Source organism: Marmota monax, unplaced genomic scaffold (genome assembly GCF_021218885.2).
Source record: "Marmota monax isolate L192 unplaced genomic scaffold, Marmota_monax_Labrador192_F-V1.1 WCK01_AAM20220418_F8-fsc00125, whole genome shotgun sequence".
Lineage (NCBI taxonomy): Eukaryota > Metazoa > Chordata > Mammalia > Rodentia > Sciuridae > Marmota > Marmota monax.
Window position 1 is genome coordinate 1,636,149 of NW_026695235.1, and position 23,519 is coordinate 1,659,667.

At 40.7% G+C, this 23,519-nt stretch overlaps 1 protein-coding gene across 6 annotated transcripts in view; it reads right to left on the reverse strand.

The window, feature by feature from the left end:
* The window catches only part of Tiam1 (TIAM Rac1 associated GEF 1), a 360,672-nt gene that overhangs the window by 63,750 nt on the left and 273,403 nt on the right, over positions 1-23,519 (reverse strand). For all 6 annotated transcript variants that reach the window (XM_046439109.2, XM_058577281.1, XM_046439110.2 and 3 more), the window contains 5 exons: positions 19,378-19,524; positions 17,149-17,223; positions 14,272-14,442; positions 8,170-8,274; positions 1,819-1,900 (listed from right to left, as the gene is read on the reverse strand). In XM_046439109.2, coding sequence (XP_046295065.1) covers positions 1,819-1,900; positions 8,170-8,274; positions 14,272-14,442; positions 17,149-17,223; positions 19,378-19,524 — 580 coding nt within the window. The remainder of the gene's footprint in view (positions 1-1,818; positions 1,901-8,169; positions 8,275-14,271; positions 14,443-17,148; positions 17,224-19,377; positions 19,525-23,519) is intronic.

The following is a 23,519-nucleotide window of genomic DNA, read 5'->3' on the forward strand; positions in this document are numbered from 1 at the left end:
ACACGTCCCCCAAGGACAACTGGGGTGGGGTGCTACTCTGTTGCAGTTCTATGCTCAACTCCTATTTCTGATTTCCCAAATCACTCAGTCTTAGAATAAGAATCCAAGGGCTTTGGAATTCAGCCTTCTGTAGCTCACCCCCACTCAACAGAAATCAAGTCAACAAAAGAGAAAAAGAACAATCATTGCGGAGCATCTGAGTTTGGAGGCCCAGACACTTAAATCACACCAGGGCCACCAATTACAGCTTCAGTAACTGAGTCCATGCTGATGCATGAAGAGCCTTCCATAAGCACTGATTCTTTGCCATCAAAATCATCCTGCAGGCCTTCTGGTGTCTTTAGTTCTAAGGTCGGGCAGCAAGTAGTGTAAAGGTGGCATACAAGTGGCCAAGAATTCAAAATCAGCTCTTTTCATTAGGCCAAAACACTTTAATGAGCATTCTGAGAGCCAGATTAGCTACCTATAGCTGCAGAAGAAATATAATATCCTGCTGTTCGGGAAAGGGTTTGAAGACCTTCTCATACTTTAATCTCCTTCAAGCACATAGTAGGCCTGCAATTTTCTGCACCCTTGTAGGCAGGTGTAGCTGTGTGATGTGCTCTTCCCACTGATTGTGAGTGAGCCCATACTTGTTTCACCATATCCTCTTTCCCTTCTACAAAGCCACAATGTCCCAGGTGACAGCTGCTTAAGGCCTGGGTACTGGGGTGAGAATAACAACCCACACAGGATGCATGGTAAACATGAGAAAGAAATTCCACTGTTTTGAGCTGCTGGGCTTTGGTGACTGCTTGTTACCTCAGCTAACCTCGTTGCTTCTGACTGATAACAGCCCAGAACGGATATCCCCACCTTCTTTACTCAAGCACCAACTTTGTTACTATTTAAAATACAGTAGCGTAAGACTAAGTAAAGAAGCCTAGTCTTAAACATATGGAAAGGATTACATATTTAACTGCACCAGAATGGAGAAAAACATTGACACAGTGGGCCTGACTGTGATTTCTTTGAAAGACCTGCTTTCAAGTGTGGTCTTCAGCTGGCTTCTAGGAACTTGGATATGAAGAGAGTTCCCAACACCCTAACGTGACTCCTGGTACCCAAACTATTTGCAAAAACAATGTGACTTATGGTGAATACCTGTTCTCCTCCTGAGCGCCCAGAATTTTGTGGGCTGGGCAGTAGTTGCTTCTATGACAAGCCTCCCAAGAAAAGCTCTGGGCATTGAGTCTCTAAGGAATTTCCCTGGTAGGCAGCATTTCCAGTCGGTTGTCACAATTCACCTGACGTGACTCCGCTGGGGAGAAGCTCGGGCTGGGTTCCCCAGACGTGGCACCTTTGCCGATTTGGCTTCGTGTCATTTCATGGCAATCATGGGTCAGACTATGTGCTAAATCCTGGTCAGTCAGCAAACCTGGAGGTGGCTTGGGGACCGAGGACACAGTACCAAAATAAGTCCCTTCAACATTACTTGTGGGAGAAAGGCAGACAGTGCTTCTGTTTGTAGGAGAGGGATGCGAATAGATACTTCCTTTATATGTAAAGTACTGTGTATTATTAAACAATCCATTCCCATGATATCCCTATTTTCATGATATAGAATCCCACTGATTCAAGTGAAGGAATTGAAAGCTGAAGTCTTAAAGCATAGCTTTTCTTCCCAGTTTGGCAGCTCTCCATAGCACCGGGGCCAGATGTGTTCTGTTTTAAACAGGCCCCAAAGACTTTTTATTGAATTGTAAATAAGTGCACGTTTGCACAGGAAATGCTATAACTCAAACACAAACACCAAAGATCAAAGACAGACAAACCTACCGTAATTATCAGCGGCTGCATCAGACTTCTCAATCTGAATATTCTGAGTGACTTTTGGACAAATTTCAATTTCTTTATACAGCTGCAGATGACAAAGAGGAGTCTGATTAGGATTTCATCAAAAATAACTTCTTAGGAATGGTCATCATTTTGTAAATCTATTTTTTCATGATTGATACTTAGATGGAAATTCATATCACATCACAATCTTCTCATTGGATGGAACCTATTAAGAGTCAAAGCAGCAACTAGAACTCACATTGGCAAACTTAGCCACAGCTTGGTTTCTACATAATTCCCTAACATCACTCTTTGTGTCCATTCTTACCCTACTCATCTATCACAGAGCTGAAAAATAATGCTAAAATCATCAAAATCCCTAGTACTCGGGTGGGAAACGTTAACGAGGTTGTTAGATGCCAGCATGGGCGGCATGGAAGCAGGAGAAATCTCTGTGCTCCCATTTTTCTCTGTTCCTGTAGGACTTTTACCTAAAAAGCTCACCAGGGTACAGACAGGTAGAGACAAAGGTTAGCCTTGAAACAGACAACAAATTACATAAGCAGAAGGTGTTCTCTTTTAGCCACGGAACTTCACCAAAATTAGCTAGAAAAATTAAGTACCTAAATTAATTTCCCATCTATAAACTCAAGAGAAAGAGTTTTTTATTATCAAGCCAAAATAATAACAGCAAATAGTTAACACATCAGAAAGGCTGCCATTTAATTTAATTGCCATCTCGTCTTCATATGTCATCAATACCATAACTTATGAAGACCTACCTGTACGTCTTTCTACCTATCTCAAACTAACTCTATTAGAAAATTGTGATCTCCCTTTTGCAAATGAAGGGAATAAGGCTGGAGAGAAAGTACTTGAATAAATTCATAAGGCTGGTATGGGCAGAGCTGGGATTTGAAGCTGTTTGGGGCTTTCTCTAGAACTGAAGTTATTTCCCAGGCAGGGTCCTGGGTACCAGAGAAAAGAAAAACAACATGCTTAAGTAAGTAAGCCAAAACTTGCAATTCGAAATTAAAGATAAAATTCCAAAAATATGTCAAAGGCTCTTAAACACTGTTATTTGATTGTGACATGAAGACAGAATTTGTCCCATGGTGAATAACAGAAAAATCTATCCTATAGCAGTAACACAGTCATAGTGAAGAGTTAAACCTGCCCCCGTCTCTCACCACCCACTCACTGACCCATAAATCATCTTATTCGAGCATGTAGGAAAGAATGCCAGTTCTTTTCACTTACTTACTTTGGCCATTTGAGAAGGCTAAGTACTGAGTACTAAGACTAAGCAAGAGTACTCAGGACCCAGGAGCCCAGAAAACAGCCCAGATTTATTTCAACACCCTAATGTAAGGCAGCTTCCAGCAAATGAAATGTGCTAAGGGTAAAAGTGAATGTGGTTGTATTTGTATACTTCATAAATGCTTCCTAAAAATAAATTCCTTAATTAGAAGAAATAAATTATACTGATTTTTAGTTCAGGAAAATATAGTCACCAAAATCATAAATATCAAATTCAGTACAGTTAATATATATCATCAAACCACAGAATGCTCACTGAAACAATATCCAATGGGTTCAGGTCAGCTGAGCTGCAGCCTTAGTCTTATTTTCTTAAACATCCTTGAGAGCCAAGCCTTTCCCCCAGGTGGCAGTGTATAACTGTTCCAAGCATCTCTGCAAAGACCAAGAGGGAAGAGGGCTTTGTGCAATCTTTCCTATTCTTGCACAATACCACCTACTTGTCTTTGGAATTGGTGTGAAAATGCTCCTGTCTCTTGCTGGTATTGGATGATACCTTGGTGATCTGTGAACAGCCCCTGGACCATGATCCTTCTTAGGCTGGTTGGACTAAACCCAGGTTTAGTAAAAAGCTCTAATAAAATATATTTCAAGAAGGGGTATGCTTGAAAATGTATTTGAAATTCAGTCATTTTATACGTAATTCGTAAATACCTTTAATAATTTCCTTTTCTTGATTAAAACAATGATGTTGAACATTTCCCTGTTTTTAAAAAAGTAGATCAAAAGATCACTAGGTTTGAGGCAAGTCTCTGCAGGCAATTGAGTTCTCACAAAGTCAATCATTCTTCCTATGTCTCCTTGGGGTGCCCCAGACCAAGCCACCATCACCTCTTGTCTCAACTTTGGCTCTCTGGCCTCCTATCAATCTTCCTGCTCAGGGTCTTACACCTTATGGCCCACAAAGGAGCCCACTGCAACAGAATTTCAGACAGTCATCTCTGAGTAACATAGGAGACTGCTTTTGGGACTTTCCCTACATAAGGGACACTCAAATCTCTACGTAAAGTGGCATAGTATTTGCATTTAAGTAATGGACAACCTCCTATATACTTTAAATCACTTGCTTATAATATCCAATACAATGTGAATGCTATGCAAACAGTTGCTACAATATATTGCACAGGGAATAAGGACACAAACAAGTCTGTACCTATTTGACGCAGGTGGGACCAGCACATGCCTAACTACATAGTACAGACCAATGACAATTAAATTTTTTGGTTTTTAATATCTGCAATCAGCAGTTGGTGTACTCCACAGATGCTGAACCTGTGTGTATGGAAGCCACCTATAATCTCCCTTCTCTCCTGAGGTTCCCTTCTCACTTAGGCCCTGCATGGCCTGTCCTGCTCGCTGCCCCCTTCCCCCTTAGCATCCCACCTTACTTATCCTCCCCACTCATCCTCCTCACAGACCAGGTAAGCTACCTCCTCCCCTGCCTTCTTTGCTCCCTCAAAGACACTTTTCTATAAAACCCTGCTAAGACTCAGGTCCTCAATTTCCTCACATCTAAGCTTGCAGGTGCACCATCTCTCTACATCCATTTGCTCTAACTTTATTGACTTGTTTTTATGTCACCAGCTCTGAAAACTGGATAGAGGTCCTAGCAGAAGCCAGGATTTTTTCTTTTCTTTTTTGCAGGGGGTGGGGTGGTGGTAGTGGTAGTGGTGTTTGTATATCCACAGTCCACAGTGTCTAAAATAGGTAGGATTGTGCCAGGCACACAAATGCTAAATAAATATTTGCTATCTAAATGAATAAATAAATTGATTAGTATTTCTGCAAGCTCTTTATTCCCACTTGTCACTTTAAGAAAAAACCCATTTAGTGTTGGTTTTTGACAAGCCTGTGCTTGTGCAACTAGGTTCATGATTATTCCATGGGCTGAACCTGACGATCAACTAATCATGAAAAAGTAGCCAAACGGGGTCACTTACTTAACACAACCAGCAATGCAGATAAATAGATAGCTATTCCTGGTTATTCATAAACAGGAGATTCTCCTGACCACCAAAATAAAAATACTAGACCCTTCAAAATAGTCTTTCAGACCTAGTACCCACTTTTGCTAATAATTATTGATCTTACTACTAATGATGGTTGACAGGAACAATGGCATAGAATGAAATATTTAGAGGGCTCATATATGAATGAGTTGTTTCTAAGGAAATGGCTTCAAACGCCTGCATGTTCCCCAGGACACCGACATCAGAACAGGGAGGGCTGGGGAAACAAGGACAGTGCATGGACTGATGCCTGTTCAGAATGAGATGTTAAAGTGAGATTCTGGAAACTCTCAGAAGCTGTCTAGAATGCCATGTGTTCAGAAGGCCCTGCCTCCAGATGCTATTATACCCAGCATTAATGGCCTAGAGCAGGAATTCAAGACCCAGGACCCATGGATAGAATTCACATGGTCTGTGAACTTGGATGATTGGTGGTGGGGGGGTGGGGGGTGTCTTTTATGCTTACAAGCCTTTAGTTGAAAGTGCCTGGTGAAGCCTCTAGATCCCTTCTCAGAATAATGCTTCCATTGCACATGGCAATGAAAGTGAGCATCTCCTTCAATCATAAATGCACATAGGCAACCAAGAGCAATACATCACCAGTGCCTATGACTGTCATGAATAGAAATCAGTTATTTTCAAACCACATTCCAGTTTTACTAATATCTCAAGGTATTACAAAGGCCATCACTATTGCAGAACAGCTACTACTAGACCTATCACCAGGCCTTGTCATTTAGTGAGCACATATATGATCTTAATTAAAAAAATAACTACTCCACTATAACTAAGCCATGTGCAAAGGAAGCATTATTCTGAGAAGGATCTAGAGGCTTTACCAGGCAGCCAAAGCTATCCAAAGCACAAAAAAGGGTAAGAACCTTAGAAAAAAATGGAGCAAGAAAGCAAGCAATATTATGGTATTTGCTTCCTTAGGGTCTCTGGGCTGGAGGTCTCCTGCAACAGGGCAAGAGAAAACCATGGTCTCTCTCTCTCTCTCTCCTTTGTGTAATTTTTTTTTTTTTTTTTTTTTTTTTGTACTAGGGATTGAACTCAGGGGCACTTAACCTCTGGGTCATATCCTCAGCCACTTTTATATTTTTATTTAGAGACAGGTTCTTGCTGAGTTGCTTAGGACCTTGCTCAGTTGCTGAGGGTGACTTTGAACTCCAATCCTCCTGCCTGACTCCTGAGCTGCTGGGATTACAGGCATGCATCACCACACCTGACTTCAGATTTATTTATTTTTTTTTTAAATTATAACATGTACAGAGCAATTGTAGATCCAAACAGACTAAACCTGGCACGCCTTAGTCTTCTATGTTGAATAATACCATACAATAGCCAAGACATAAAAATAAAATAAATCAATAAAATTTCAAAATAACGTCTCTCACACCAGCTCTTTGTGTGTATAGGACATGGTAATTAGCAAGGTATAATCTCTGTAATTTAGGATGGGAACAATTCTCTAACCTCCAGGATACCAAGTGTTCACCCTATTAGCTATTCCAAGGTTATCAGCAAGGCATTTCCCTTTTGGGGGTTTATCTGGGAGTGGAGGGCAAGGTTGAGACAGTGTCTTGCTGTTTCCCAGGCTGCCCTCGAACTCCTTGGCTCAAGCGATCCTCCTGCCTTAATTTCCAGAGTCATTGGAACTACAGGTGCATGTCACCATGCCCAGCTGATGTTTCCCTTTTTTAAGGAAGGAAACAGACTTTCCTTTCTCTATTCATAAAGCACAAATACTGGGCTTGTCTTCACATCAGAGAAAGAATAGATCAGCTACTCTCTGTTGAATGTAGCTTCTTCTATCAACACTTATTAAGTGATGGCTAAAAATGGACTCATTTTGATCCTCTTCTATTGCATAACATGACAAGATTGTTACAAAAGCACACCCTCTTTTATGTATCCTTAAAAACACTTAAAGTGACCCCAGGTAACCTTTTAGGATGACAGAAATGTTCCCAATTATGATTGAGGTGTGGAGACATGACTGTATACATTTGTCAAAACTCATCAAATCGTGTGCTGAAAACCCGTGAGAGTTTCATTACATGTAAAGTATACCCCAATAAAGTTGCCTTAAAACATCACTAAATCTTTAAATTATGCTTCTTCCCCTTTCCAAAAAGAGAACATTGGGTTTATATTTTCAGTTCCAGTGTCTGGTGAAGTCTGAAGTCCTCCTAGTACCATTCACATATGCACGGCAGGCAGCAGTGGGCCCCCAGAGGGATGACTGAGTACACACCAAGCAGAAAGATCTCCAAAAGGGAGGCTCCTTGCTCCCCAAATCATTCTTTACTGGAACTAAAAAAATGCACCACCCAGCTAGAAAAAGGAACTTGTCACCAGTTTATTAGAATAACAACCATTAGCATCTACTATATGAGTCATTCTCTCTAATATTTGTTAAACCCCAGATATGAAGTACGGTCATCTCACTACTTTGCCAAGTCCAAATGTCAGTATGCAGTAGGACTGATATAGAAAGCCAGGTCTGGTTCAGAATTCATGTCCTGTGAAAACACACAACTGTCCCCAGGAATCTGCCTGAACAGAATTCCAACAGGTTGGGACACACAATGAGATGGCAGCTTTTTTCACCCACAAGATTTGACCCTTTGGTCTTGCTATGCATGTGGAAGTCACAGAAAACTGGAGTTAGAGCTTTTATTCTGACAACAGCCAGTTGATTTCAGAGTTACTACTGAAAATAGAAGACCATCAATGCTGCCAGGAGACTTGGTAATAGGGGTTAAAATTCCCAGAGGTAGCTCTGGATTTCAGTGTCTCACAATGGCACAGCAATGCAACTCAGACAAGCAGAGGTAGCATTTCTACTCTGGAAACTCTGTGCTACGTAAGGCCACTGCCACCAACTTCAGAGCTCCCGATGAAGCTCATTTATTCTACAACTCTGTTCCTCTCCACCAGCTGCAATTAACACAAGTGCGCAGATAATATGAAAATAATCTCCTACAGAATGTGCTTGGACAACAGTCATAAACATTACCAGCTCATAAATGTCCTCCTCGGGCTGCGGGATGTAGAACTGCATTTTGTTTTCTATTAGAAATTTCAGACGAAGGTAATGAGCAGAATGATCCAGTTGATGTGTCTGGGACAAAAAGAGAAGAAAACGTCTGTTCAGTAGGAAATAGGAATGACTAGGTGCCCGCCAAGAACAAAAGAGATTTGTTACTGTAGAGAGGGCGACATTTCTATATTTCTTTTAAGGTTTGCATTCCAAACTCAGAATGAACATTACTGTTCCTTGAACTCATTAGTAAAATTCCATGAGTATCACAGGATTTCATAGAACCAAACGAGTCACATCGTCACTTCTATTTGATTCACTGCGCTGTTTATCACTGGTTTTCAGCAAAAACTACCAAAGAGGCCCCCAGACATAGTTTCACGTGTACATGGGGTGATTAAAGAAGAGTGAGAAGAAAGAAATATGTATCACAAAAGAAAAAAAAATCTGGGCCCAGGCAAAGTTGGTTTTTTAACCAGGTGGAAGGAGGTGGACAGTTATTAACCATTCGTTTGCAAGTGTGTCAGTGTGAATATAGGCATTTGCATTCAGTCGGATGCACTATTCCCCAGTGAGACTCCCTCTGGGTCAGTGCAATAGGCATGTGTCCCACTCTGGAAGCACACCAAATTACTTGATGGAGGAAAAGTATCCTCCCACAGTTAAGGACTGAAATTCCAGGGCTTCTCTTTTGGTCCAGGATGGGTCAATGGATTTTCTCTATCTAAAAAGTCATCCTTGAATTAATTTTTATAAAAAAAAGAAATAATGATAACATGATTGTATAAATAATTCCCAAGACACAGTTAAGAAGATATCAGAGGAAAAAGAAAACGCTCTTCAAAATTTTACTTGGCAGTGTGAAAATACATTGCCATAGAGAACATGTTTACATGGAGCAATGTTTTTAAGTGTCATATCTTTTAAAGATACATCCTAAAGTACTAAGAGATGAAGGATGGGATGTTTGGGATTTGCTTCTAAAACAATCCAGACTGTGACTTATCACTGTGACTCATCACGTTATTCTCTTACGTTATAGGAATCTGAGATTTTTCATCAAATAAATAAAAATCACTTATACTTAAAGCTCTACAGATGAGAATTATTCAAAATAAATGAAACTAATTTTAATTTTAAACTAATTTTAACTGGTTCTACAGGCTTCCCACTTACCCTACAATCCCTCTTCCAAATGTGTAAAAATGTGTCTATGCATATATATGTGTGTGTGTGTGTGTGTGTATATATGTATACCTATGTATATCTAGATATAGATACACACAAAAATATGTATTTCAAGGCTGGATAAACAGCATTCCAACACTTATTTTAATCACATTCACTTAATCAAATCTTGTAAGTGTGCCAGACATAGTGTAAAGTACTAAGAATACAGAAATTAATAAAAAAAAAAAAACTAAAAAAAAACGCAGTTCTCCGCAGTGTGCATGGCTGGGAGAAGGGGTGCGCAGAAAAGGAGTGGTGGTTTAGCTTTGTAAATATAAACACACATGTAAGACAGGTACCCTATAATATTCCTAAAGCACATTTCTGGAAAGTGGAAATCAGCTGCCCCTGTACACTAAGAAGGATGATAAAGACTCTTTCTATTGGTGATTCCTGAGAACCCCAGTCTGTATCCCATTCCTAGGTATCATGAGAGTTTGAAGCCCATTGAGCTGAACACAAGTGCCATTCAGCTGCTCATTTTCAGCCACCTGGTTTGCATCCTGTTGCAATCTGTATTTGATACCGGATGCTATTGTCAGACAGACCCAGGACTGTTGATGCCAAAGGCAATAAGCGGGGATGGATAAACCCAGGGAAATATGACAGAGAAGTTTGAAGAGCGCTACCTACTGCTTGTGGGAGAGATACCAAGACAAATAAACAGCAAAAAGAAATCATACTATTTAGGGTGATAAACAAAAAATGTTTTTTTCCATAAGACAGAAGAGTGGCATATGCTTCCCATCTGCCCGGGTCTTCAATGAAATCATCAATGAGACGCTAAAGGTCTAGGTCCCAGTCTATTCCAGGCCGAGGTGGAAGGAATACAAATGAAGTTTCATGGGGTCTTAGGAACAGGGACAAATCCACTGGGAAATGTATTTGATATCAGTAATTAAGGATTCTGTGGACACTCTTCATGAGGCTGCCACATACACAGGCCACCTTCAGACCCAAAGAGCAGCCTCTCCTAATAAGACCCTGGTATCTGGAACCTCAGTGTGAGGGAGTCTGACCACTGTCAGAGTCCAGAGAGCTTCAGGTAGCCCCAGTGCAGAGTACAGATCCTCACCCCCCCCCCCAAATGCTAGCATGCCCCCAGCACCTCTACACTGATACAGAGAAGGTTAAATGCTGGTATGTTAATTCACATAAGCTGCGCAATACAGCACAGACAGCAAAAGCACGATAAATAGAGCAATGGTAATAAGGGTGATTCTTGCTACACAACCACCCCCCACTCCCACCCCACTATCCAATATAATGGTTTTACTTGAAGCCTAAGAACCCTTCATTTGGCCTGTAAAAGGTTATTCTAAAAACAGGATGCTGGATTAATATTCCAGTGCATCTTCTCACTTTGATAAAAGTTTCTGAATTATGAACCCTTGTAGTCACGGCTGGTTTAAAATAAAGAATGAATCCTAATGAACTAATTAAATCAGGTCATCAGAAATCTCCAGAAGGATTTTGTGCTCCTCAATATCAAGGCAAATAACCAACCATGTTCACAACACGTCTTTGTGCAAAAAGAATTCCAAATGTGAATGAATATTTTAGGATTGTGATTCAAATATGTGACCTGCTTTAGGCTTATTAAACATTCAAGAAAAAATATCCTAACAAGAGAAATTCAGTTTGGAAATAATTTAAATAGTACAGATTTGTTTCCCAATGTACATTTTCTTGAGTTACTTAGAGAACACTGGATTCATTTTCAGGCAAGGCAGCTGCAAATTATACCATAAAATAAATAGTATTGCAGAGCAATTTTAGTTTAGTTGGAATAATTTTTTAAAATCAGTATCTTACTACAACTCATTCAAAGAATGAAATAGCAAAACACAATGTAGACGTTTCTGTAAACAGTGCTAGCCATTAAAATAAGTAAGAATGTATTGTTATGGATCTTCTAACCCATCATGTTTTGCTCTTCCACTTCCCTTCGTTTCAGTGAAACTGGTCTGGGAAACATATAAACATGCAGTTACTGAACACAGAAATCCATGCACACACAGAATATGCAAGGTGCTACTGCAGAATTTCCAAAGATATTTTCCTTTGCCTTTCAAGTGACCTTTTATTTTTTAAATGCCAATCATTTTTAGGATATCCAGAGCCACAGACCAACATAGTGAAAGCAAGAAATAAAACAGACACCATGTCACACATGAATAATATCAGTGAATATGAATGAGAGAATTTTTTGCAATTATCTTTATAATTGCAATAATCCAAATAAATCCACTTCTAGGCCCACATGGTTACCTGTTATATTTAATAACAATCATTCAAGTAGCATCTATAACATGAAATGTAGATCTTGAAACATTTACTATACCAGAACTTGACTGGTGATCAGATGGCAGATGGCAAACTGATGGGAAATGATGTGGATCAGAGAGAATAGGAAAGAGAATGAGCTGAATGCAAGAGACAGAAGAAAGAGATTGATTATTAAATATTAGAGGAAGCATCCATTGCCAACATTGAGCATGATAATAATGAAATAAAGACATGCATTCTTATAATCATCTTTGCTTTCAATCCCTCCTTCAAAAACAAAACAACAACAAAAAACCCCACTCACCATTAGATCAGATCATTAATAACATGTGGCACTGTTCCCCCATTATCTCTTTCCCTCTTAAGAATCAAATCGGTTCCACTAATTACAATAAAGTGTTTTCCAAAGAAGAGGCAAGCTTTAGAAGACACCTGGCTCCAAGCACACGATATAATTTATCCCCCATAGATAATTTTCCAGGGAGCTTCAGTTTCTTAAAGTGTACTGTAAAAGTTTTGCATTTTTAAATTCATGACATGTACGCTTGTTCCACAGCATGTTCTTTGTTTTTGTTTGTAGGTTTGGGGAAAAGAAATGAAGACTTGGGGAATAATTGCAGGACAGCCTTTTATTGTTGGAGAAAGGGACTTGTACCTTAATGATGCCATCAGAAACATTCAAGTGGCAGAAATAAATATCTTATAGAGGAAGACAAACTGGCAGTTAAAATGTCATCTTTCATTGTCTTAGTTTTTACCAAAGGTAAAGCTTGAAAAGTATCTAAAATTGGGCCAATCATTCATTGCTCTTCTCACTGATCAGTTTCCAAGCAATCAATGGTTGCCAGAAAAGCATGGCTTAATCTTTGATTCCTGGTGGAGTCTAAAGACGATGAGCACAGATCACTGCAAGTCCATGCTATGCCCTGCAAACACCTCCCAGGCTTTGGCTTCTACAAAAAAGTCCAGAGTCCTGCTTCTAACACCTTCAGCTACAGATCTGAGAATAACTCCCACAGCTCTGCAGAATATTAAGAGCTAGTTAAAGAACTGTGCTTCTATAAATAAAAGAATGCAGAAATCCTCAATAAGCCAATTTTGCTAAAAAATTAAAATGAACAATTATGAACAGATGTCATTATCTTTAAAAGTTAGAACTCACTTACATGAAGCCATCAAAGTATGCGTAAGGTGACAAAATTTATTTTTAACATCTACATGGGGGCTGATTTTAGCTTGTCCTGAAACCAGTGTCTGTTCCACTTGCCCTCCACACAAGACTACTTGAAAGGCTTATTTGCACTGGACTGTTACATTTCCCCCACTCATAGGAAGAGCCATATTTTCTCCTTAAAAGGGCTCTCTTAATTTGTTTCTTTAAAAACACATACATTGATCATAGAACTACAAAGGTTCTTTGTGAGTGAAAGTTATTCAATATTTACAAATTGAGGATTGAATGAAGAAGTCTCATCCGTTCAACTTTTTTGAGAATAGAATGATAGAAGTGTTTTCTGCTTGCCCTTTTTTAGTCCCAGTAAATACTAATCTACTCTCCTGAGAATATACTCTGGATTCTTCTGAGTCTTATGGACTGTCCTTGCTGAAGAGTGACCCAGGTTCTTAAGAGTTTTTGTGACTGCCCAGTAGCACACTGGGAAACTCCCAGGTTTGGAGCACCCACTAGGCTCAGTCTCTCCCTTGCATCTGAGAGTGACATGAGCTCAGGCAAGGTACTGAGGCTCTCTGAGACTCCATTTCTCCACCTGTAAAATGGGCAAGTAACTGCTCTTTCTTAGACTTGATGTGACTACTCAATAAAACCATCTCGAAGCTGTTGCTTTGGTAAAAATAAAAAGAGGCACATAATGCCCTCACTCAAGGGTATTCATCTGGTTGTTCTCCAGGGGGGAAAAAATGAAACCAGGTTCACCTTGAAAAAGGTATTTCTATAGCTTAAGGTGAGAGGTGAGGAATGGAGTTCAATCAAAAACAAAAACAAGCCAACAGACCCACAACAGGCTAATTCTGTGTTCACATTAAGAATTTCCCAGCACAGAGGTCAAACTTACACTCCCTTTAGTTTTTCTCTTCTTTCAAGATGCCTATGATGTATCAATTGCTGACTAAAGGGCAGGCACAAAACAGTATCCATAATATGACCTTACTAAATATGTGTATGTGTAGGAAAAAAAAATAGAAGAACGAACATTGAAATGTTTACTGTGGTTATTTTTGAATTTTGTAAATAAGGTCCTGAATAGCACGGTGATGTGCTGTCTTGTTCTTAAATTTTCCAAAATATAAGGATGTAATATTGCAAAAAACACACACATTTTGAAAGAAGTTAGAAGAGTTCCTTCCCTCCCAGAGAGGAAGTTCCTCCAAGATTATTATGCATATCATCCTAAAGGCAGGTAAAAGGCAGCTCTGAAATGAAATGGAAATGGGTTTTAAGTGCTGCCTCCTTCTATAAGACCAAGTTTCCATATGTACCTTAGAAGAGTCCTTTGCTTCATTCTGCTTTTCTCAGGGAAACAATCTAAAGTAGCTCCATACCTTGCAGATGAGCTCCAGGGTGTCCCGTGCAGTGTCACCTGGCCGGACGACGGTCAGAGCTGGCTGATTATTGGGCAGACAGAACCAGGAAGGACTGAAATATTCGTGGACCCAAATGTCGCAGTCAGGATTGTGCTGGTGGACACTGGGTAAGACCACTTCTTTCTCCCTCTGTAATAAGAAGTCAGGTCAGCAGAGCTGCAGCTGTCAGCCTCTCACATCCCAAGGCCCCAGATTTTGCACACAGGGATTATCTAGTGCCAGGAAGTCAGCCCAGGGCAGAAGAGGTGGCAGTGGTGGGAGGCAGGGGAACCCTTGGTGAGAGAGAAACTATTGAGAAAGGAGCATTGTCTGGAGCAGGGCAGGAAGAACTTGGCCCCAGGCATTCAAAGTCAAGCAAGACATGAATAAGTAAGTACTGAAATTTGGAAGAAAGAAACAGGCCACCTAATCAGTTCAGCTTTATTGCTATTATTTCTTCCACAAAAACATTTTAAGTTTTGGGCCAAAAACTTCAATTAAGAATATGTGCCATGTGAAATTTATACTTCAAAGCAACAATGATGCCTCAAGGGAACTTGTTCATAAAGATAATGTTCCAGCATTACATAATGATAGGTAATGTTGTTTCTGTATAATCCTTGGACAATTCTGGGAAAGGGAGAGCTTTACTTTCGAGATGAACTTCTAATATTAGAGGAGGGGCCTCATAGCAACCTCCTAAAGGCCACTGAGATGGCTCTGCCCCCCCACCGCTCTGCCCCCTGTGGCTCCTCCCCTATGGCTTTGCCCCTAAGGCTCTGCCCCCTATGGCTCCACCCCACCACTCTGCCCACTATCCAGTTAAGCCTGAGGATTGGGGAGGACCACCAAGTGCTGGAGTGTCTGGAGCAAAGTATCATTCAACAGCTACATTAAACTTCACACTAAAAAGCTGAATTAGAAAATGCTCCAGAGGTTGATGAAATGTTAGGAACCCAGTGAAATAATGAAGGAATGAATTATGTTAGATTTCAGCAATGTAAACATGATATCAACAGTTTATATGCCAAGTAGCATGCCTTCATTATTGTTTATAACCAGGCCACTGGTGGGTAAATACATGTCTACAAATTACCAAGAACAAGACCATATCAGAAAATTACAAGAAGGAACAAATTTCCAAATACAGGCTGAGAGGTGGTAACATAATGATTTCCATACATAAAAAGGATCCAAGGATGGGGGAAATGTCTCAGTAAAGGCCACTAAACTAAGCCCAGTTGCAGAAGATAATTTCTGTCTTTGAACATTGTTGCTTTCACAGATAAGTTGGACCCCAGGGAAAGAGCTGTCAAAAAGCAATCAACTTGACTACATCCCATTAACTATAATTGGAATCTTCCAATGCTGCTCCCACGTGCCACATCAAAAAAGTGCCCCTTAGCACTGGATTAGCCCAAGTTTTGCAGCTAAACTGCTCTTTGAGAATGAGGCATGCTATCCACAAAGTGGGATAAATACAGAGGTGTCCTGGAAAGTTGGAAAATCCAGAAAGCTAAACAGAAATTCAAAGAAAAAAACCTTTGGTTTCCACCTTCTCTGTGTGGGAGAGGATGTACCATCCTTAAAAATATGTAAAAATGTGTTAGATGAGTTGGCCAATCAGAGCTGACCAACTAAATATGTAAACCATAAACCAACTAAATATGTAAAAACCATGCTTGTGTTACAGAGAGGCACAACAAATACCGATGCTCAATGAGAGGACCCTGATTGGAATTTTTTTTTTTTTTGGTAGCAGAAATTGAACTCAACAGTGCTTAGCCACTGAGCCACATCCCCAGCCATTTTCATATATTATTTAGAGACGGAGTCTCACTAGGTTGCTTACAGCCTCGCTCAATTGCTGAAGCTGGCTTTGAACCTGTGATCTTCCTGCCTCAGCCTCCAAGCTACTGGTATTAGAGGTGTGCACCATCATACCTGGCCTAGTTGTATTCCCAGTATGTCATAATCCACAAACTGCTTGAGTACAAAGAAAGAAAAGCCACCTGCTGTCACTTTACTCTCTTTCCCGCCTAGAGCCAGAACTCTCCACTGCACTCTGGTTTCTGAGGCTTGGCTCCTTCTAGAATATGAGGCCACGCCACTGCTGACACTGCTTGGCAACCCAGAGCTGAATTCCATCATCCGAAGTCAGAGAACCAGAGAACCTTACCAAGGTAATGTCCTCAACACCAAAACCCCCAAAGAGGCCATTGGTATGACTACTAGGGTCTTGAAAACTAGAGATGTCCATTTATTTAGAAGTGGAAAAATGTGGCCAAGGGGGGGGGGGAATCAATACCTTTATGGACTTTCAATCAGAGCCGTTTAAAAGTCCCTATTAAACCCAAGTGCAAGGTTAAACCAAGTCTGTGAATCTTTAATTGAATACTTGACTTGGGAGGCAGATGCATTTTTTAAAAAGAACATACTATCAGAACATTTCTTTGGAATTAATGGAAGCAAAATAGCATGTGTGGGCAGAGTGAGGGCAATAAGAACTTACCTCCTGGGAATAGAAGTTGTACATAAAAAGGAATTAGCAATGACATAAAATATTCAGCTAACTCAGAACTCAAATTTCCTCTCATATTCTAGTCGGAAACTTTCACATCAAATGATAAGTCTGGAAAATGTTATGTCAGCAGGAGAATGTTCTTATCGACAAGTTTTAAACATGAAATGATTTTCCATCACTCGTTGGCCTGTTATATAACTTTTCAAAAAAACTGATTATTTCAGTTTTTCATATTGAGTCTACTTAATTTTAGTAGCCTGAGAAACCATGCATCATGCACATGTTGATGTACTCGTGGTACTTTTAGAAAAGGAACACGTGTTTATTTTTACCTTGCCATCTGGAACAATGTCATCAAATATTCCCTCTAAAGATTTCTTTACAGCGTCAGTTCCCTCTCCAAACACCTGCACATACAAAAGTATCATCTTCAGAAGAAACCCGGGCAATGGGGCGAATGAAGCATGGACAATGGACAAGGTTATGAAAGAACATAACAGTAATTTTCAGATACTCCTACACCAAATCCCAAAGCAAGTAACACATTTATGGTACCAGATTGTGAAAGCCATGTTCCCACACCTTTAACCATTCAAACACAAACAAAACAAAAATAAATTGCTTTTAGATCTGGATAATTTGTCTCTAAATCTGAAGAAAATAAACTTGCAAAGGAAAATAACTAGATTAATTCACAATGAATGAATTCTGCCTTATATACCTGATCAGGTATTTACAAAGAATAATGTTTACTTTTATTACTTTCTGAAGTAAGACCTGAGAAGATATTTATAGTTTGTTACTGCAAAATGGCAGAAAAAAATTTTTTTTTAAAATAGAGAACTGCCTATTCTTTGAAATTTAATGAATCCTGCTAACTTAAAGATACCATGAAAACCACAATAGGGTACCAATACCACTAGGTAGTCAATACCCCAACACATGGACACAAGGAATTTTATGTATTGGCTCTAAAATAAGCAAGTATCATCAGGATAATTTGGGACATGATTAAGAATAAGCTTTTCCTCCAGTGCATAGGTAGACTACAGAAACATGTACATTTTTTCTCTTTCAAAGTACTAGATCACGAGTAAATTTCTATCAGAATGTTCATGGCTAAGCAGGAACTTTTTAAAAACTCTTACTTTAAGAAAAAATATTTTTTCTTAAAGAAAGAGTTTTTAAACAAGAATTATTTATAAGACATTACATTGTCCTTTTGATATGGAGGGAAAAAGACTGAGAACATTCTCTCAAATTTATTTAAATCCAATCCCATATTTCAAGAGCAATGAGCTCCAACAACCTGGAGCCAAAAAAAGCAGAACCACATGAATTAAGAACTTTGATCAAACACAAGTCCAACTGGGAGTTCCTGACCCATATGTATAGCAGGTCTGAGTGAATCATCTGTAATGACACAGGATGGGGGCCAAACGACACCCAAGTTTCCCAAAAGGATGGGTGAAACGCTGATTGTTCATATCCTACTCTTGCAAGCTTATAGAGAACTATCAAAATCTTGTGTGACTGTTCTGATAAGCCACTGACTTCCAGTTTATTTTTTAGATTCATATAAGAGCAAAGCCCATGGGAGCAAACTCAATGTACTCTCTCCTCAAAGACCACAGAGCAAACTGAAAATCCTTCAGGCTCACAGTCCCTCATCTTCTGCTCATCTGGTCTCCTGCAGGCTCCATCTCCACTGCTGGTTGGCCACATCAGCTATCAGGATTTAGCTCCTTTCAAACTTTGTTCTTAAGGGAATCCTCCTATCAAGCCAGCCAAGGTCCTCCCACTTTGTGTAAGGGCACAGTGGGAATGTGTCACATAGGCATTCTGGTCATGACTTCCCAAATGTTTGATGCCTCTTATCCATCAGGAATCAGATGTTCTCCTTCTTCCAAAAAGACTATAAATACTCAGGGTCCTATAGTCCTTAAAATCTAAAGTGGCCTTGGCTAGTAAAGCAACAAGATCAGTGGGGAAGAACAGGGCCACAGTGTATGGCTACGAGGGGGCCCACACGGCACCCATCCAGGTTGGGCTGAGATCCCTTTCCACCCCTTGTCCCTGAGTAGGAGCGGTCACAGTGGTAAGTGTGCACTCTCAGATTCCTGGCTCCTCATTCCCAAAAGCAGAGAAGTGCCCACTCCATGTCAACCCCAGAAAGTCAAGGGCAAAGAGACAATCCAATCACCCAGAAGCCTGCCTTGGAGCCTGCACCACTGGCAGCTGAACTAGCCTGTCCTTAGGTGCCCGTTTGGCTTCCTCATTAAGCCCTGCTTTTTTTCTGAAGACTCAAGATGAATTGTGCACTTTCAGTAGGTCTATAATTAACCACGGTTTGGAGAGGATGCAGGTGGGAGATAGACTAATAGCAGAGTTCAATGTTATGGGTGTACATTATCTATTAAAAGTGTCTCCATGACTAACTTCATGTCAACTAGTTGGTTGTAAGTAGCACTCAGTGTCAATAAAGGAACAACACACATCTCCCATCAAGGTGGCCACAGAAGTCATCTGCAGGTTTCCTTTCCGTCCACTCTGGAACTTACCTGATTGATGCTGGGGCGTCCCTGCTTCTTTTTGGAGGTAGTGTCCAGACCCCAAAGAGAAGAAAACCTGCTCCTTCTCTTGCTAGCAGATCTGGACATGGCCTGAGTACGTCTTCTCACTCCAGTTTCACCTGTACGGGCTGCCACCTAATGATAGCAAGGACAAGTGGCATAAGAGATCTGTCAGGATGGCCACCTGTTCCTTGAGGTCCCCATTTAGTCCTGCCCTTCAAAACCCTTCCTCCCTCTTAGCGGTCAGCAATGACCCCCCCTGCTCAAAGCGTCTATCCACGACTCACACACATGGGAACTTTCAGGCTGTTCATGGATTCAAAATGGAAATGAAAGGTTGGCAGACCCGACCACTCTATGAAATCATCAGCAAAGATATATAAAAGAGTCATAAAATAATATATGTTGTTTCCAAGAACAGATGTCCTTCTGGTCACAGGTTTGAACTACAGCATCCAGTTTAATGAGCCATGCTTTCTACAGAGTCTCCCCAAATGCTACAGAGCTATTTCTGCATTCTAAAGAAAAATGGTGCTGAAGGTCAGCAAAACTAGCAGAAAGACAGCAGACTTTGGTTCCTGTGATTCCATATTAAATCTCCTCTTTTAGCTCTCCCAGAATATAAAATTAGGCAAGTGAGATTGCCCCCCTCCAAGTGCCTGTTGTCTTTTCTCCCTCAGCCAGAGAACCCCAAATCTACTTGAGCACATGACCAGGAAGTCAAACTTGACTTGCTTGCCTTGAGCAGGCCACAGCCTTGTGACTAGGTTCCCAGTCAATGGGACATAAGTAGAAAAACTCTTTGCAGCTTCCAGTGATGGTCCTCAAGAGAAGGGGGCTGTCTGTCATCCATGGGGTTATCTAGAATGTCAGGTGCAACTCTTCTCCAGAATGGCAGAATAAGAAAGAAGGGAGCCGTGTTATTGAAGAAGGTGAAGCCACAGTCCTGATTTCCAGAACTTACATGTTCTAAGTGTAGGTGAACAGGAAATAAAACTTGCATTGTTTTTCTTTTTTTAAAGAAGATATTTGCGAGGTACCAGCCACCCAGAGAGACATTTCAGGAGGGAACACCCCAAATTTAAAACTCCCACTGTGATTATTGATCCGGGGAAATCTCACTGAAGATGCCCTAAAGTCCTTCCAGGCAGAACCTCCAGGCTTGACCTTTATCCTACAGGTCGTGAGCAGAGTCCCAGGAACTTCACGGAACCTCTGCCAACAGGTCTCAGCAGGCCACCCACAGGCTCTCCTTTCAAAGAAGGGCGTGGCAGGAGGTCTAGCGAGTCAGACTTGAACTGAAACCACCCCTCCTTCACTGCTGGAGGGATCTTGGAACCCACTAGTCTCAATCCCATGGGGGTGGCTCCCACAGGACAGATGCCAGCTGGCAGCAGCTGGGGATGAGACAGCACATTGGCAACCTGGCACACCTCTGAGGGGTCTTCAGACACAGAAAACCCACAAGGAGACTGGCAAGCGGACCCCACGTGTGCTAAAAGCAAGTCAAAACAGATTCTCTGCTGGGTGTGAGGGAGATGTTTTTTGGTCCTAAATGAAAACAGGAAGATTAAGTGCAGAGAGCTTGCATGTCCCCAGGTTGGCACGTGAAAAGCCCAGATCGTGGCATTAGAAACATGGTAGCCAAGACACCAGCGAGAGCTTTCATCTCAGTCTAAGATAATTCTGGAGGTGTTCTGGGGAACAAAACTTGCAAAACAAAAAGCACCATTAAATATGGAAAAATTTTCTCTTCCCTATTTTCACCACACTCCATGTTAAAGGTAAACAAAGGTAAACTGAATAAATGGCTCTAAATTTTAAAATTCTAGAGAAAAAAAAAATCCTGTTTGATCTCATGTTTCTGTACCTACTTATAAACAGGAAAATCCAGGTTCAGATTCACATATGTACTATAGAGTCAACCTCCTGTATCCATGAATTCAATCAACCTCACATTGGAAATACTCAGAAATGCCGGGCATGGTGGCGCACACCTGTAATTCCAGTGACTTAGGAGGTTGAAGCAGGAGGATTGCAAATGCAAAGCCAGCCTCAGCAACTTAGCAAGACCCTAAGCAATTTGGTGAGACCCTGTCTCAATATTTTAAAATAAATAAATAAAATAAATAAATAAATAAATAGGGCTGGGACATGGCTCAGTGGTAAAGTGCCCTTGGGTTAAAAAGGGGTGGGGGGAGAAAGAAAGAAACTATTCAGGAAAAATATTTCACCTGCACTAAACATTATGTCTGGACTTTCCTCCTCATTATCATTCCCTAAGTAATCCAGTATGACAATTATTTACATAGCATTTACATTGCAGTAGGTATTATAAGTCATCTAAAGATGATTTAAAGTATATGGGAGAATGGGCAGCAGGTATATGGTAGGTTACATGCAAACACTACATCATTTTTATAAGGGACTTGAGCATTCCCAGATCCTGGAACCTTCCTCGGCAGACACTGAGGGATGAATGTATGAATTATCTGTTATGCTGTTTACTTCCACATATCCAAAACTGCATGCACTTATTTCTTATCCAACTCTCCCATATGAACAATTGGAGAGGGCCTTTGTGCTATTTAATGCTATAACCCTCATCATAAAGACACTAACTGGCCAGGTGCAGTGATGCACACCTGGAATCCCAGCCGCTCGGAAGGCTGAGACAGAAAGGTTGTTCCAAGCCAGCCTCAGCAATTTAACAAGGCCCTAAGCAACTCAGTGAAACCCTGTCTCTAAATAAAAATATAAAAAGGGCTGGGGATGTGGCACAGTGGTTAAGAACCTCTGGGTTCAATCCCCAGTAACAACAACAACAACAACAAAAGATAGTAACTGACGTGTGACGTCAAATGTTGATTGACTACATAAATAGAGGTCAAAGGGCAAGTAGCTTGGTGATGTCCAAAAGTAACTCCTCCAACTTTAGGGAATAAAAAGAGCATGAAGGAGAAATTAAAACACCTACAGATATTCTGAGTGGCCAGCTGACCATTTAGTCTAGTCTGTTTGAATGTTCCTATAGCAACTATTCGAAACTACTGGAGCCCTGTACATCACAAAAGTAACCACTACCCTCAAGACAATAACGACTCCAAATGAGCAAAGGGATGTGGAAAAAAGGCTGGCAGAAGAACACTGGGACAGAGCTCAACAGTTTCTCAATGATCTGCCCAGACCAAGGCTCCCTTTGTGGCCAGCACCTGATTACTCTATCATTCAGCTCATCTGTGCAAACAAGAACAATGATAACCTTTTTTCAAAGAGTACAGCGGGGACCCTTCAGTTAATTACAGCAAATCACTCAGCATTGAGAGAAGCTGTCCCAGTGAATGGGGCTTCCATTGTAGCTCCAAACCCTCCCCTGGCCCTGTTGCCCTGTCACCCCTTCTCCCACCACCCTAACTTAAAAAGAGAGAGAGAGAAAAAAAAAAAAAACACTTCAGGACAAAGGCTAAATTGAAGAATGTTTTGACTGGGGGTGGAGTCAGATGACAAAAAGAAGAGGGATGAAATAAGGGTCCAAAATCCGGACTGAAAAATTCCCTGTCCAAGAAGCTCCCTAGGAGCTAACACAGGGAGCAGGAACAGAGACCCAATAGAGCCACCTAACTGGATCTGTCTCAAGTGAAACTCCTCATGAAAAAGAAAGTTGGCAAGGACACATAAGCACCGAGATTTGTGACACTGGAGCAACTGGCAAGAAAAAAGGAACAGGGAATTAAATATCTTTCTTTAACATTACTGACAAAAAAAATCTCACTAACTCTCTTATGCTTAGGCCGAATTTTAATAGCTTGCCACCCAAAGAAAAGGACACACAGGTCACAGACCCTGAGGTGGAGGAAATGAGGTCTTAAGATAAATTACAGAGCAGGAAAACAGTGCCTTTCACTTTGTCCATCTCCTAGAGGTTAGCTCCAATGGCATGGAAGAAAATAATTAAAGCATACAAGTTTTGGTAGAATGTAAAGTTATTTTCTCCAAATTTCATCAATCCACAGTAAAAGGGAGGGAGCTTTGTGGACGCTCTGACACCAGAAGCTCTCAGTAAAAAACGCTCCCTGGATGAGGGCCTTCTGACAAGGAGGTAAAAAAGAATTCTCATCCACTTTTTTTGA